Raw genomic sequence first — 17,940 nt, forward strand, 5'->3', positions numbered from 1 at the left:
CAGTAACGAAACACATGTGCGGCAGGCCTGACACTGCTGTTACGTATGGTTGGTGCAAATATACGATAACAAAATGGTGAGGAAAAAGGTAGACAATCGAATAAGAGTACTTATCGAAAATGGAGTCGCTACTAGACAAAGAAGTATGTTTGTCGTCGTTGGTGACAAAGGCAGAGACCAGGTATGACCCGCATTGATCTGATGGCGCTATGCTTATGAACGCAGCTCACTGTCAGCTGTTCTTCAATTTTCGTTATCGTCTGCTCGTTTCGGCAACACACAGTGACATTACCACGCTTTTCCCCACTGTACCTGTGTGGAGGATGATGGACTTCCTTTCTGCACGATGCATCGCAGAAAACCGCAGTCTACTTGTGTACATCACTATGACATAAACACTGCGTATAACACTACCATGCAGAGGTTCTAACTTCTATTGTACTTTGTAGTACAAGTACTTTTTGCAACATGCATATGTAGCCAGCGTCCGTCTACATCTCTGCTGTATAGCAGTATGCTACATGCAGTATACCAGTATATCAATGTCTTCAGTATGTATATACTGTATATACGTAATGTATATTGCACAAGTCAGTGCCACAACTCCATTCATCCTGTAAACCTGACAGAAACATGAAAATGTTTGAAATACAGGCACATATATATCTTTGTTTAAACTTTCTTTTCTCTGCAGGTTGTCATCCTGCATCACATGCTATCCAAGTCTCAAGTCAAAGCCAGACCTTCAGTACTATGGTGTTACAAAAAGGAATTAGGTTTTAGCAGGTAAGAACTGTACATGATTGAACCACAGTCCCTCTACTCACTGGGTAGAGGGAGTGTGATTGAACAGACCAATCTTAAAATTGCAGTCTAACTCAAATATTTCAAGATGTTTGTAGGGTTTAGAAAAAAACTTTCTTCATCCCTTAGAGATTTGCAGTAAACCATTACTCAGTATTGAGTTACGTTTCCAGTAAACTGTCCTAACCTAGAAAAATCCACTGACCCTAGACATTTTGTTGCACATTTTTTGTTAAATTTGTAATTTCTCTAAAATTTACCTTATCTTACAGTAAACAAAAAATTACAATTAAAAAATTTTTTAAAAACCTGCCTACCCTAATTTTCAGAGGCATGTTACCAGAAACACCAATGTCTTTTATTTGACCGTATCACATGGCCTATGTCCCTATAAGGTGCATTATAATTTATGACTTTTGTGCACACTGAATTCAAGCAAACAAAACAATGCACGCCTGAAGATATATGCATTGTGTACATTTCAACCAGATGTTGAATGCTCCAATATGCAAAGGAGATACATTAAATACCAAGATCATACATATGATGCAAGAAAAGAATATACTGAGCAGGGTTTTCTCTCGACTGCGCAATTGCGCAAATTGCGCATTTCGAGCCATTTTCTGCCCTTTTAATGTTACTGACTGCGCGAAAATCGCGCATAAAACACAGCAAGCAAATACGCCCATATGATGGTGATTCAAACGCATAGTGTAGGGAACTGTGAATTTGCTGTTATTTCTATTCAGAATATTCCCCCGGAAAAGACAAAATATCGCCTGTCATTCAATTTGGTGACGTGCATAACGTGGAGTGGACACACCGAAAAGAAAACACAGTAAAGGACATAGTTGTGCTTCAGTCTCCATGGATACTAGTGCCATTTTATGTTCATGTTTTGATAGTATATGTTGTTTAACCCTTTTCCTGCCAAGTCGGTGAAAATCCGCTTGAAATTCGGTGTAGCCAGAATCTAAGCACTGGTGACCGTTATTCTCCCAACCCGGTGGAAATCGGGCCCTTTTTGGGTACCCCCTTTCCTGCCAAGTCGACGGCACTACGTTTTGCTATCCCCTGTGCGTTTAGGGGTCATCCGAGGAGAGGTTTTCTGACAAGGAACGCCTTTTCCCCTCGAAATGGGTTCGCAGGGAGTCGATAGACAGGGAAAGGTGCAGAAACCTGTCCGCCAGTCCCCCACACCCGAGGGGGGTGGTTTTTTTTACCGCTTTTTAGCGGACTTGGCAGGATAGCATGGTGACGTTTTCTGGCGGAGTTGGATGTACTTGGCTGCCTGGCACTATAGAGATTGCTGCCGAACTTGACCAACTCGGCAATGCTAATCTAGAAGGCTACCTCTTGCAAACGACTTGGCAGATATGCCGATGGTGCGAGACGAAAGTCACTTATTCATTTGTGCGTGACTGAAAATGAGAATGTATTTTTGACGAGACAGCTCGATTTGTTCCTCCGATGGAACGGATATGAACGACTCGGAAATACCATTACAAACTGGTGTCCGACGTACTAAGCTGGGCTTCAGCTCTGCAAGTTCAAGCCAGGCAACGTCCTTCACCGCCTTGGCCGTGCCATTCAATGGACGTAGCTTTGGATTTTTTATTTATTCCATCGTCCGAAGTATTGGCTCTGGTTTGCAGGCAAACGTATCCTCTTGCCGACGCATTGGTAACTACGTACGCTGTTTGCGTACAGAGAATTCAAAAGGTGACATAAGGTCAATATGCTGTACGGGGATACCGCCTGCATTTAGCAGGGACTGCTTTTGTTATGCAAACCAGCTAACAGTACAATATGGCTGCCAGGCATGTGGACACGTCGATGGCTAGAACAATGGAAGCATATTGCGTTGTACCCATGCATCGCAAAAGTGAGACTGACGACTTTGGTGTAGTGACTGGTTATCACTGGTTAGCTGCAGCCCAATCCATGTAGGTACAAACCCGTACCTGACTGAGGACCACTCGATTAAGTCGGTAATGAACGGTAACACTTGTAAGCCAACTCCCAAATGAGCTGGCTAAACTACGTGGAGCTGTGCTTCAATGGCTCAGCCATGTCGTTAATACAACGGCAAAAACATAGTTTTTGTGCCACACTGCCAAGTCGTTGAAGGTACGTATTCAATTGACCCTACCCTGGGGAAACAGGACAGGTTTGCCGGTGCTGCCGCACCCCTAGCACGACCCCCAGGGTCTCTGACTAACAGACGAGTGAGGTGATGTTTGTGCCTAGCGGACGTGCACAATACTGAAGGAGTTTATTTCAGAAAAAATAAACATGAAACGGCAATAAAATGACGCACTCCCAGGGGCAAACAAAGCCGGTGACCTCAATTTTTTTCTGCAGTAACCCTTGAGCTCCTTCCCCTGTCTACGGGCATGTAGAAATTATCGAAGTCTAACACGTATAAGTACGGCTAAAACAACCCTGAAAATGGGCGATTTCTGCCAAAATGGCTGGCAGGATAACATGCAGGAGAGCCAATCTTTTGCAGGCACATATTATGGGGCGGTTTTCTACTGACTTGGCAAAATAACGGACAAGGGCGCTCGGCAGGAAAAGGGTTAAAGGTATACTGTCACCTATTCCAACTTTGCCACAGTTACCACGGAAAGAGAAAATCTAACCAATCACAGATTTTAAGCGGGTGGCCGCTTTTAAAAACAGCGCCCACACATGAGCATTTTGAATACCAGGAACGCCCCTTTGACCATATATGGGCATATTTAGATTACAGGTGACTGTATCCCTTTAATGTCATTAGTAAGCATTAAACAATACTGCCCCCTCAAATGTCAAGTTTGCCCCCTAAGTTTGATGAATGGGGCAGAAATTGCCCACTTCAGTGAACATGCAGAGAAAACACTGACTGAAATTTGTCCAATATTTCGGTGAAGAACGTTTGAGTGGCATCAATGATGTTAGTGCTGTCAGTGCATAACTGTGATTTCTCTTTTCAGCCATCGGAAGAAGAGAATGAGACAACTTCAAAAGAAAATTAAAAGTGGAACGTTAGACTTGAAAGAAGATGATCCTTTTGAATTGTTCATAGCAGCAACAAACATAAGATATTGTTATTACTCAGAAACACACAAGATACTTGGAAATACATATGGAATGTGTGTTTTACAGGTAATTACTTGTTTGAGTTTGTTTATGAAATGTTTGTTTCCTAAAATTACTGTGACACAGATATGTACGACACTAATACTAAAAGTAATTCATTGTGTGCCCACTTTCTCCATGATAGTAGTGTATGATAATATCAGTTTTTAGGGTATGAACTTGTACGTCTCCACACCTTAAAGGGAAACAGTAACCAGAACTGAGCCTGTGTGAGTTTCTCGTTTACAGACAAAGTATTTTGTGCACCATATCTAGATGCTCCTCATCATCATAGCTGCAACATTTAAATTATACGATGTAGATTATGACAGACATGTTTTAAGTTTAACTTTCATGAGTCACCATCGTATCTTGAATACAGTGTTTACATTGGTTGTATGAGTCCCATGCGACTTTTGAGCACAGTTCTGACAACTGTATCCCTTTAAACTTGAAAGACGTAAAACTTTTGCTCAAACTTTCTTCAAGCAAACTTTCAAACATCCTCTTATCAATATGAAAGAAGATAGAATCAGTGTTTCAGCCAGCGTGCGGCATTGCGACATTTGACGCAATTTTTTGGTTTTGTCCCCATAAAATAATCTTTGTGGGTCACCATGACGCAACATACGTAAGCCATAATTTACTCGATATTCCCGGTACGAGAAACAATAAGAGAGACTGGTCACGTCGATGCCAACAAACATGTAACTAAGATACTGAGTGACTGGCACGTGCACTATAGAACAATGTTACAATTTTTATATTTGTGAAAATGTGATTGGCGGCATCGTTTTCGTGGCATTTTAGAAGTTTATGCGCATACCACGTGATAGCAATAACTAAATGATACCGAACGTTCAGTTTCACGTGGGAACACGTAGATCGATATCGATGCCCAGTCATGTCTGGAAAACAGAAACGAATCACTTCGTTTTTCGATGGCGCTCCAAGGCCACAACGCCGGGCTGCTCCGACTGATACCGGTTGCAGTGAGAGTATTTCCGACCCGGGTGAGCCGACTCCGACGTCTATATCTGAGCCTGTGTCTAAAAAGAAACGACCCGAGCGAAAATTCAACGAAACGTGGCTTCAGAGACCCCAATATTCGCGATGGTTGGAACATCATCCTGATGGTAAAGGCATGTTGTGTCGGCTTTGTAAAGACACTGGTAAACAAAACCCATTCACTGATGAAAAGACAGGAGGATGCTCAAATTTCCGCACATCGACACTGGATCGACATATACAAAGTTTTGATCATAAGAAAGCCATGCAAGAAATTTCTCTTCGCAAAGATTTACAAGTTGCCGTGACACGTGCTCGTACCGATAAAGAAGAGGCAATTCTCACGGCCATGCGTACAGTCTACTGGCTGGCTAAGGAAGATGTGTCTACCAGGAAATATTCGTCACTACTAAACTTGTTGGAACTACAAGGCGTATCTAGCCTACAACACCTCAACTGTGGTGATAATGCCACGTACGTATCATGGCAAACTGCGGATGAAATGCAGGATGCGATCGCATCTATAATCAGATCCAAGATCAGTGTTTTCATTAGAAGCCGGCAGCCGGTGAAATTGTAGTCTGTGACAGCACTTTCGTCGGCTGTAATTTGGGGGAAAATATTATAAAATGGTACAAACTTTGGTTAATACTTCACAAATTATGACCATCGACTGAGTGACAAAAGTACACGACGTTTGGGCTTGGCGCGACAAACGAGCCAAAAACGGACGAACGTGCACACGTATAGTAGGCCAGGCTCCGTACGCATAGTGTACAACTTGGGCTATGTATACATACAACGTCTTTTTATGCGAGGTCAGACTAGGTCAGTGTACTGTTCTAATATCTTATATCATTGGGTGAAAGTACGCCTGTCCTCTGTAAGCGGCAATATCATTGGGTATATTTCCCTGACCTCATTAATATTCTGCTACGAGTCAAAACAATGGCGACCGGCCATAGGAAAGCGTGTAGCTGTCAGCGATCACGTTTTGATGTGGTAATGGGCCGAGTGCAGCCGTCCGATGAACGTATCAATATAATTTTTTTAGTATTTTGGTGAGGTGTTCTTCAGAGAGCGAAATCAAAGTCATGCATCGCCAACATGTTGTATTACGTGGGCTAAGTACGCGTACGCGACTATGACGCCAGAGCAAGGGATTTGTTTATAGAACTGTTCTAGAAAGTAGAATTACGTGATCAACCATCTACGTTAAATGCTAAAATCCTGAGAGTGGTCAGTTATAAACTCGCGGTTGTGGTTGCAATTCGATATTTTACCCCCGAAAACGGTGATTTGGCGGTGTACAAAATTTTGAGAAATATTGTACGTCTCAGGGCTGGCTTTTCACGTACATTTCTTGTGATTTCAACTCAAAGGAAAGTGGAATGGGCACGCTCTACCATATCTGCCGCCTGCTCTAAATTTAGCACGCGATCCATGCTTTCATGTACATTTGTAGGTAAATGGCCCGATCATGAAACCTTTCAATGCTGGAAAAAGTGTCTCAATTTTATCGACTAAGTTTTGAATCTAGTAATAAATAACGTGTTTTGCCCCGCGTGAACTCTGTTAATTTTCTTGGTAAAAAATATCCAATTTTGTAGCATTTGCAGACGGTAGGCAAATTTATAATTTATGTAAATATTATTCACGTAGTTCATTAGATACATCACAGCCAGCTGGAGACTTCCCCTCATTTGTTTTGGTGGCGATGCAATGTTTTTCTTTTTTGCTATTGATACTAGTGCGTGACTGCTGGGGGAAAAGAAAGCAACACAATATTTTTCAGGACTTGTGTATTTTCTTTGATACAGCATATGCTTATGGAAAAAAGAGACAATATTTTTCTTTCACAAGTTTCAGTGTACTGCACTTAAAAGGTCAGAGGTAGGAAGCCCATTATAGTTGTTACTGATACTGCAAACACTTTTCTATTGTCATTTTGTTGCATCTAACTGAAATGTGTATTCACAAACTTTTTAGAGGCCTTTTGTGAACTGCAGGTGAAAAATAAAAAACAAACTCCAATGCCAACCCTGAGGCTGTACGTCAAGTTGTTTTACTGCTAGAGCAGCTAACTTTTTTGTTTCATTGAATTGGTAAATAAAGGGGTTGTATCTCACACTTTTCATCACTTTGAGTTTCTGCATTGACATGATTGTGCATACTGAGTGTAATTATTATGCAAGTATTCCCTGTATTCTTGATATCAAAAAAAGTCAAAACTGACTTTGTCCCTTTAAACTGAAAGAGAAAAGGAACTACTTACCTGGGATTTTCTAATGACTCCTGTATAATTTTAGTGCGACATGTTTTAATGTGAACAACATATTCTTTTAATTGAAATGTAAATTCGATACTACATTCAGTTTGGCATTAATCACAAAAAAGTTTTTCGCCAAATTCATGGAATATCTGCCAGTAGTTGTAGTACTCTTTATTGAATATAACAAAAGTTACTGTTGCTTCCCTGTTGATTCTAGTACACTGTAATATCAACACATAGGATGATAACTTAGGGCACTGACCATCTCTGTAACTGTTTGTGTTCTCATGGAAAATGTCATCAGACAGTGACACAGTGAAGAAAGGACAAACAAAACAAATGATATGAGTAAGATGGTACATTGTTTCTACTTAACACAAAAAACCACAAACAGTTTTTGTTTTTAAAATACAGACTTTTTTACACTGACATTCAACAAAACTGGATAAATTGCTGTTCAAAATACCTTGCCAATGTTATGCTGCCGCCGCCGCGACACGACGTCCCCACCCCAACCTCGGCTTCCTTCTCCACCTATAATTTACATTTCTCCGCCTGGGCAAATTTCTACTGAAAACCCTGCAAGATTGAAGCACAGTTACGGGGCAGCGAGTTTGTGAGTGTCCTGACAGACGAAAGCACTGACATTTCAGTGACAAAAAAATTGGTTGTTTACGTACGTCTCATGGATGAAAACTTTTTGCCGAAAACGTGCTATGTTGGAAATGTTAGCGTGAAGGACGGTACAGCTCTGGTCATCACAAACGCGCTGAAAGACATGCTACTTGAGACTCGAATAATTGAGGCACGACAACTCGTAGGGTTCGGTAGCGACGGAGCCAGCGTTATGAGGGGCAAGATTAACGGTGTCGCTGCACAATTACGTCGGGACGTAAATCCGTTTCTCCTCAGTGTACATTGTGTTGCACATAGACTCGCCCTTTGCACTAGCCAAGCGGCAAATTCAGTCGAATACCTGAAAAAATATCAACAAGTGTTGACGGACATTTTCTATTTCTTCAAGCGCTCAGCAGTCCGTGTAGAAGCCGTCAAGTCTGTTCAGACTATACTCGACGATCCACAGCTAAAGTACAAAGAAGTACACGAAGTGAGATGGTTCTCATTTTATTCTGCGCTTGAAACGATTTATCGTACGTTCGGTTCACTCGTAACTTATTTTGAATTTGTTTCAAGAACCAACCGGCAGCGAAAGGCATCATGAACAAAATGACGCAGTTTGAATTCGTTGCGACAATGAATTTGCTGATGGACATAATCCCGATACTGACGCAGCTAAGCCTAGCATTTCAGAAGTCGGACATCGACATTGCCATGGTACAAGTAGCGGTCCAGGGAACAATTACGCAGATAAAATCTGTTGCCGATGATGGCGGAAAGTTTAGCAAGGAATTCGAATCTCTGCATGGCACCAGTAAAGAGTTCAGTTACAGCGGTCATCAAATAAAGGTTACATCAAAGCAAACAAGCCATTTCGAGAGCATCAAGAAGACCTTCATAGCTAATATCCTGGATAATATTGAGGAGCGCTTTCCGACAGAAACAACTGACGTCATTTCCGCTTTTGCCGTACTGGCTCTACGTCCAATTTCTTTTCTTGGCAAGGAGAATTGGAATCGTACGGGGTGGACGAAATAGACTCTTTAATCACCCAGTTTGGAACCGACCGCAAGGCAGGTGATAACTCTACAGTTCCAGCACTTATCAACGCTGAAGCTACGAAGAATGAGTGGAGCCAATTAAAGCATTTAGTGATCCAACAAAAATACCCACGAGACAAGATGTCCACTTTGTGGAAATTACTGCACGATTACCATACAGAGCAGTTTCCGAACCTGATGAAGCTTGCCAGCATCGCGCTTGTATTGCCAGTTCAAACAAGCTGACTGCGAACGGGGGTTTTCGATACAGAACAGGATTAAAACGAAATCCCGAATCGACTGCAGCCAAACCGTGTCGATGTTTTGTCACTCATATCGGGTGAAGGGCCGCCGATCCAAGAATTTCCGTTCAGAGAAGCAATGAATGTGTGGAAAACGACGAAGGAAAGAAGAATGTTTCACAAAAGAAAGTGAAAACCTGTTTATGTATTGACAAGTATCAGACTGTGTAACTTTTCACGTAAAAACTACACTTCACAGTAAAATTTCGGTCGAAAACCCAAATGATATATATACAAACTGCGACTTTGATCTCTGCTCATGATGTTTTTACGCAGTGGCATTCCAATCACCGCGGGGAGTCTAAGAACAGACAATATTTTACACATTTAAACGAATCGAGTGGTAGTAAATCAAACTTCGATGTGACATGGTAATTGTTTTTCACCGCGGACCTAATTACCCCGTTTCAGAACAGTATCAGTATCGCACTGTTTTCTCATAATAGGCATTGAAACTTTGTTCTAAGTGTGTGTCAGTTCTCAATTGCGTTTGGCACAACACCAGTGGCTTATGTACCGGTATGTACTTACCTGTATGTACTCACCTGACTCTGCTTACAGTATTGAACACCAAATAAAGTACCAAAGTCATGATGACACACAATGACACTGTAATGTTTATTTTATTGAAATACAGTATGTCCCTCAAAAATTCAAAATGTCCCTCATTTCAACTCAGTATGGGTCACTGTGTCCCCATGCCATCAAAAGCTGGCTGAAACACTGCCGCAGAATGGCAGATTCAATGTACGTTTTCCTATTACGTGTATTTCACAGGATTTTGAAGCTATGACTCCAAATCTATTAGCCAGAACCATAGAGACTGTGGAAGGTGGTGGCACAGTGGTAATTCTATTACGTACGATGGCATCATTGAAACAACTGTACACAATGACAATGGACGTACATTCAAGGTTTAGAACAGAAGCGCACAGAGACGTGGTTGGACGTTTCAATGAAAGGTTTGAGTTTCAACTTTTCATTAATTTTCTTTTCCATAATTTGGGGTTTTTAAAACAACTGGCATAACCTGACTCGTTTATCAAACATAGCAGCATTTAACGATTGCAAAAACTGTATGATCACTGCAAGTTCTGATATAACATTGCCAAACTAGTCTGCCTTCTGTCTTTAAATTTTCCTGCTTTTTAGCCAACCGAGGAACTTCCTTGAGTCAGTCCTATGTAATGCATGCAATATGTAAAATTCATTACAAATCAGAGAGAATGAGCAAGGGTCATTTGCACATCTTATTTGTATTAAAGAGCTGTAACACTAAAGCACTAAATCACTTTCCTAAAAATCATACACTTGTGTTAATAGTATTGTTTGATGAATTGACTTGATTCGTCAGGATACACCCTTCTGATGCTTTGCAAAATATATGAATAAAAAGAATGAACTATCGAATATGTTAAACTGGAATTCGAATAGACTACTGTACAAACAACAACACATGCACAACTGAGCTTCGATATACACTTATTTCCATACACATTTATACACATGGGTTTGTTTGTGCTGCAATCACATGATTTCCTGGATGTTTTTAGTCTGTAGAACACGTCGCATCGTTTTATTCCAGAGGAGAACCATTACAAAACTGCTCGGTTAGGACCCCCTGACAACTGATGTAAAGATGGTGATAAGTTTGAAATAACCAGTAAATTTTGAAGCCCTGCAAATTGTCAAAACTTACTATGATTTATGTAACTTCTCATCCACTGCCAATTTCAACCACTTCTGTGTCTGTGAAAAGTATTCAGTGATTTTCATTTTTTTCAGATTTCTACTATCCCTGGCGTCCTGTAAAAACTGCATGGTGATAGATGATCAGCTGAATATACTCCCAATATCATCCCACTGTCTGTCCATTGCACCAGTACCTCCAAGGTCAAGGGTAAGTGATTTCTGTATATAAAACAGTATGAGTGATTAATTTTAGAAAATCAAAAGCAAAGAAAGATATTTCTAATGAAATAATTTCTCTCTCAGTGCATTATATGAATGAAAGTCATTCATACATGTCAAATGTTTTAAAACAAGGAGGTAGGAATAATCAAGTGAATTGAGGTCTAAGGCTATGAAATATTTAACTTGACCAACGAAAGTTAATTTTGCCAGTGACTACAATCAGCAATATGTAGCAATATGATGAAAAGTGCATTTGGGACCAGCAAACTGCTCTGATTGATTTACATGCTTGATGACACCAGTCAAGGACCACCAGTGCCAAATTGATTTGCTTGCTCCTGATAAAGAATAGCATGCAACATGAGCTTGTCATCTGCCTTCCTGGTATGTCTCATAAGACCGTAATGTAAAATATCCACCACAGCATTGTGCATGTCACAGGATTTGGCTGGCTATCATACATTCAAATTCCATTGACTTGTCAGGATAATGGCCCCTGAATGTCACCTTGAAAATCATTGCAATTTTGGCAGACTTGGCAGGAAAAGGTTTGGCAGTGACAAGTTTACTTTCAATAGGTGATTACTAGTTAATTATAAGTATGGTTTTATTAGCTCATATTTGGTATTTATATAAATACCAAAAAGAGCTTATATGGTGAGTCGATGGCGTCTGTATGTCTGTATGTATGTGGGTATGTATGTGCGGATGTATGTCCGTCACACGCAAAGGCTCCCATACCGCCAAAGCTACCATCTCAGTATTTGGTGTACAGGTAGATGCAGGGGTTGAGATGTGACGTTGTTCAAATGAACATGTCAGTGTCAAAAATATGCAAATGAGGAAAGAAAAGGGGGAAATCCTGCAAATGTGCAGGAGTGGTGGCAGTAATTGAAACAGCCCACACATCTGAGTAAGAGATTTTTGACCTTTAACCTATTTGTATGCAGGGTACCTATTATGTGTGGGAGCGGTGGCAGTAACTGAAACAGCTTATTAGTCGTTTCCTGTCATTGTTTATGAACTGTGACATATTAACAGACCTGCTCAAACCATAGACAGTAGGGGGGGGGGGAAGACTGTCTATGCTCAAACTAAGAGGGGCTAGCTGTTTCTGCTATGCATGTTGCTAAAGTTGACCTCCAGTACCTAAAGTTTCAGACCTTATTTACTTTTGTCATTCTTGTTTTTCTGGTTTAAATATTTCTTGTTGTTTTTCTGGTTGTACTGTGCAGAAATCATTGTCATAACATCAACGTAGAATTTTCCTGCCCTGAACAGATAGAAACAACACTTATTGTTGATCTTTGGTATGTACCAATTCTGATCAAATTTGAGCGACACGTGTAATTGCGGTATTTTTTGCTTGTCTAATCTTCCAGGAGGAATCTTTAAGTGCTGCTGAGCTGGAACTCAAAGAGCTTAAAGAATCTCTTCAAGATACTCAACCTGTAGGAGTTGTTGTCAACTGTTGTAAAACATTAGACCAGGTAAATAGTAACATATGAGGAACACAATTTAATCCTGCAGTGAGATATATTTCGTTGATTATACCATAATATCATATTGTACATTGTCTCTCTACATACAGTATGTCAAATTATTTTCTTTGAGTAATGTTTTTGAATTAATGTTGACATGAATTGAAACAGATTGATGTCATCATAGATACTAAGTTGTTACTAAATTAGTATGATTTTTGTTTCAATATCAGGCATGATGTCATTTCGATGCAACATTTTTAGTGTCAGAATAACATCTTAGTTTAGGATCACACAACCTTAGCATTTCGGTACAGGACTGTAGGGCCTGTCAACACCAAAGTGAAAAGTTTCTTCAGAACATAGTTTCTCCGAGTTGGCTGTAGATTTGTTGAAAAAAGTACAGGTCAGTTAAAAAAAGCAGCTATCAATCAGTACTGCAGAGGGTCCAGTAAACACTGGCATAACCATCGTCTCAACATTCTAAGGCATAATTGGGACAGCTTGCAAACATGCTGTATGAAAACTGACCTCAATTTCTCCTCTACCTACAAATCACTGAAATGGTTGTCTAATCACAAGTGCAATTTAAAACGAAATTTCTCAACACTCAGGCAAAAGCTGTTCTGAAGTTTGTGGAGGCCATATCAGAGAAGACGCTGAGGAGTACAGTTGCCATGACAGCAGCCAGAGGAAGAGGGAAGTCAGCAGCCCTTGGCCTCGCCATGGCAACAGCTGTAGCTTTCAGTTATTCAAACATTTTTGTGACAGCACCAAGTCCAGAAAATCTGCGGACTTTGTTTGAGTTTATATTCAAAGGATTTGATGCCTTGGAATACCAGGTATTTATTTATGTAGCAGAGCTACACAGTGTTATTGACTTGATCTACTTTCCAAGGAACATAATTTTTAACCCAAGGTCAATATCATTTTAAAATCTAAAAATTCTTATATTTCCAGAATTTTTCAAATGCCACAACAAATAATATGCATCACCATCAATCAACGTGTGACTTTTCCAGAAAATGTTGTTATTTGGGAATTCAGAATCATCATTCATCATCATTGTTTTCTCTCACACTAGGAACATCTTGACTATGAACTTGTGCAGTCCACAAATCCAGAATTCAACAAAGCTGTCGTCAGGGTCAATATATTCCGTGAGCACCGGCAAACAATACAGGTCAGTTAACTGAAATGGTTTGTAAACATTAACATTTTTTCTGAAGCAACAAATGACATAGTTTCATTGATGGCATTTTAAAACCCAGATTACATCAATTTGAAACTAGAATTTCAAAGCTTGCAACCTTGAAATTATTTCATATTTGCATATAATGTACACATTTTCTGGTTCCAAATGCAGGCCACAGTGAATGAAAACCAATCATGTAAAGTTTTGTCATTTCGAATCTGAAAAAATTTACCACAACAAGTATTGCCCAAGAAAAGGCAATCTCTAACTCAAACTTTAAATCCACTTTTTTTAACAATAGTATTTTGGTAGAAGTCTGTTTGCTGCCCATAACTACTCAAAACATGTTAAACATTGAGAGTTCAAAGCTATGAACAATAGTATTTATAGATTTTCTACTCTCAGACAACACAAATGCTATTATACAAAGTCAAATGGAAATCATATGAGATAGTCTGACCCACAAGCTCATCTACCGGTATGTGAGGCACAATTTTAGGCCAATTAACATGGTATACTCCACGGATACTGACTCATTATCAGCTGAATTGCATAGTCAAACGATGTCCATCACTACAGTTTACATGAATGAATGTATTTATTTCTCAAACCGAGGATTAGATGAGCTCATCAGGCATTGAATTCATTTTGAAGTAAATTTGACAGAGTAGTTTCAAATTGTTACCTCTTTAGATTATGTAATATTTGTGTATTATTTACAAACAGTACATCCATCCAGGAGATGCACATAAACTTGGTCAAGCTGAGTTGGTTGTGATAGACGAAGCAGCAGCAATTCCACTGCCACTGGTCAAGAACCTACTTGGACCATATTTAGTCTTCATGTCATCTACTGTGAATGGGTAAGCATCAAGTGTGCCAGAGATGTAAGAACACTGTACTGAATCTTCATCTATAAGTAATGATGGTACTTTACAATCAACAATATTTGCCATAATATTCATCTCGCTCTGTATTGCAGTGTTATTTAGAGGAGGTATGAGATTCCAGCAAAGGGGAGGATTAGATTTAAATTTGCTGAAGTGATGCCAAAATGTGATTTGTATTTAACTCAATTTCTCAATTATCTATACACCGGTAAAACAAAATCTTTTAAACTTTGTGGAAAAAGTGTCATTCAAGATCGCTTGCTTTATCTTGCAAGTATAAACCAGAAAATCATGTTTGCAATTTTGATAATTATTGTAAAGTCTTAATACTGTCCAGGTTGGTGAGTACTATGACTGTATAAAAGATTTTGAAACAAGTCTTGCGACCTACATTTGTTTGTCATGTTTCATATACTCTAGGTATGAAGGTACTGGCCGATCACTTTCATTAAAGCTGATTCAGCAGTTAAGACAGCAAAATTTGACCTTTGGAGGTGGAAACACCACAGAAGCCAAGGCAGCTGCTACCATGGCAACCAAGTCTGAGGCTGGGTCTTCAGCATCAGGTGAGTTTCATTTGGAAGTCAGTTTTCTGTTTGTTTATTTGTTTACTGTTTGCCATTATCATGGTTTTTAGCTAACTCCGCCTTGAAATTTTATCTAATCCCTCAACTTGCACCATATTTGTACACTTGGAGATGTCATTGTGTTCACGTTTTCTCTTTTCAAATCATGGTGGTAGAATTGTTTCTTATTCTTCAATCAATCAATCAATTAAAAAACTTTTATAATACCAATTTGGGCAATAAGTATTGTGGCAATGACAAACACATATACATGATTTGCAAAAATGACAATTTAAAATACATATATTAAATTTAAGGCAGTGCACAAACTTGATAAAAAGCATACCAGGGTAAAATGACGGAAAATACAAACTTGTAAAGCTAGTTGAGTCTGCTCAATTAACCAATAACCCTTTTGATAAAAAAAGCATTGAGCTCTGTTGATTTGAAAACTGGGTACTCTGAGACAACACCAGATGGGATCTGCTAACACCATAGATTTTTTTCCTAATGAATTTCAGGAAGAGTGCTGCATGAATTTACACTAAAGGAATCTATTCGATATGCCACCGGTGATGAAGTGGAGAAATGGTTGAATCACTTACTGTGTCTGGACGTGTCCAACATTTCCAGAATTAGCTCAGGCTGCCCTCTTCCAGAAAATTGTGATTTATATCCTTTTTGTGAACACATGACTTTGAAAATCTCACAAAGTTGTCGCAGTAAAATATCAAAGAAGTTACCGTATTGGATTTTATTACACTCTATGAGAATTGCAACATATTACTATGTCTACCTCCATGATGTCACAGGTCAGTTGGTTTCCTTGACAATGACACGTATTATGTAAATAGAGATACTCTTTTCAGCTACCACAAAGCATCAGAAGTATTTCTGCAGAGGTTAATGTCTCTCTATGTAGCTTCCCATTACAAGGTATGTCAACTTCCATTTATGAAATACATCATACTAGAGACATACTGTTCAACCCTTTTACCGTCACGGTTTGGCCCAGACTGAGTGTTGTCAATGGTGAATATGAGCCTGTTTACAGGGAATTGGAGATGAACAGGTTTGTTCAAGTTGCAGGAGATAATTTTTTCTATGGATAGGTGCGTGTAAGTTGGATTGTTTAGCAACATTCATAACATTTCTACTGCTTCAAATGGTGTTATTGTTTTGATAACCCAAACTGAATGCCAGTGAAATGACCGAGGGAACCAGTACCATTCATTTGGTTACCATATACCGAGGAAAATATTTTGGAGATAAATCGTTTCCAGTTGTACATTGCAGTAATGTTTCTTGATCATCTCTAGTTCCAGAAACTTTCACAACAGAAAGATTAACTGTGCTGTTGATCAGTTGTTTTTGTTTGTGAATAAATTATTATTATTCACATCTGTACTGTGAATAGGTATGGCAGTGTCATGAAAGTTTTATTATCGCCAGACTTCTGTGTATAAAATTAAATAAATTCATAACCCATCTAGCAGAAACTGAGGGCAAAGTACATTGCTCCATGCTCTCTACAATACAATTCAACACCATCCTAGGGGATACATTTGTTTTATTCATCACAATAAGCCCCCTCAGATACTGATGTCATGTGGAAGTTGGGTTTAGTGTCATAGGTGTGCTCACAGATTGACCAGTATTATAATCTCCACAGAACACACCGAATGATATGCAGATGTTATCAGATGCACCAGCCCATCATCTCTTCTGTCTGTTGCCCCCTGTGGACTCTACCCAGAATGCCTTGCCTGAGGTACTCTGTGTGATTCAGGCGAGTTTTATAATATTGTTTAAAGTTAAAGGTTATACTTTCATGTCCCAACAGTTTCAATGATATAGGTATGATTTTGGAAATCATACATTGTCACAACGAAATGAATATGGTGCTATACATGTGTGTCATATTCAATTCTGTCATGTAATTTGTTGTTTATGTACTCCTCGGTGTGGTCTTTTATAAGCTCTCAGTACACAATATGCTTATACTTACTAATGTAAGTTGATATCTCTTCAAATATTCCAGAAATATAAATCTGTATGCTGATATCTGCAATACTGATCAATGCCATCAAAAATAAAATGTTCTATAGGTTTTGGATGCAAATTGTGCAAAGTCAGTAGTCATATTGTGTTCTCTCTCTGTATTGGGAATATTGAATGAGAAAAGAAATTTCACAATATCCTTTTATTTGATCAATTGCACATCAACAGGTGTGTTTAGAAGGAGAGATTTCCAAGAAATCCATCATTGACAGTCTTTCGAGAGGCAAGAGAGCTTCAGGAGATCTGATTCCATGGACTGTGTCCCAACAGGTGAGGACATGGTGAAGTTTTCATGCATTTACACAAATTTGAGTTTATGTTTGGATTGTGCATGTACATTCAGAAAAGTAGGGAATCCGTTCAGTGTCAGTGAAACTTCATACATCAGTTCGGAACACCTAGGGAAGAATTTGAATGAAAGTATCAAAGCGAGTTTAAACACTGTGGCAAGAATATTGATATTTGTGCTGTAGACAGTGCGTGAATATAGGCCAGTGAGTATACTCCATTGATAATAACTCACGAACGTTCATTAATACAATTTGCATAATTGAATAAATTAATTCAGAAAATTAAGAATAAGTTGTAGAACTGAATGGCGAAGGAAAGTTGAAATTTCATGACATCTGTTTTATGGGGACTTTTAATTTCCTATGCACAATTTTT

General features: G+C 39.3%; 1 protein-coding gene across 1 annotated transcript in view; it reads left to right on the top strand.

Annotated features, from left to right (window-relative positions):
* Positions 1-17,940, top strand: part of LOC139131247 (RNA cytidine acetyltransferase-like) — a 26,026-nt gene continuing 8,086 nt past the window's right edge. Inside the window, exons 1-14 of the mRNA XM_070697236.1 lie at positions 1-181; positions 695-786; positions 3,783-3,954; positions 9,945-10,129; positions 10,953-11,067; positions 12,464-12,571; positions 13,177-13,404; positions 13,647-13,745; positions 14,484-14,620; positions 15,068-15,213; positions 15,735-15,885; positions 16,053-16,149; positions 16,886-17,002; positions 17,443-17,544. Of these exons, the coding sequence (XP_070553337.1) occupies positions 74-181; positions 695-786; positions 3,783-3,954; positions 9,945-10,129; positions 10,953-11,067; positions 12,464-12,571; positions 13,177-13,404; positions 13,647-13,745; positions 14,484-14,620; positions 15,068-15,213; positions 15,735-15,885; positions 16,053-16,149; positions 16,886-17,002; positions 17,443-17,544 (1,857 nt within the window). The 5' untranslated portion in view covers positions 1-73. The remainder of the gene's footprint in view (positions 182-694; positions 787-3,782; positions 3,955-9,944; positions 10,130-10,952; positions 11,068-12,463; positions 12,572-13,176; positions 13,405-13,646; positions 13,746-14,483; positions 14,621-15,067; positions 15,214-15,734; positions 15,886-16,052; positions 16,150-16,885; positions 17,003-17,442; positions 17,545-17,940) is intronic.

The sequence above is a fragment of the Ptychodera flava genome, chromosome 1 (genome assembly GCF_041260155.1).
Source record: "Ptychodera flava strain L36383 chromosome 1, AS_Pfla_20210202, whole genome shotgun sequence".
NCBI classification, from domain to species: domain Eukaryota; kingdom Metazoa; phylum Hemichordata; class Enteropneusta; family Ptychoderidae; genus Ptychodera; species Ptychodera flava.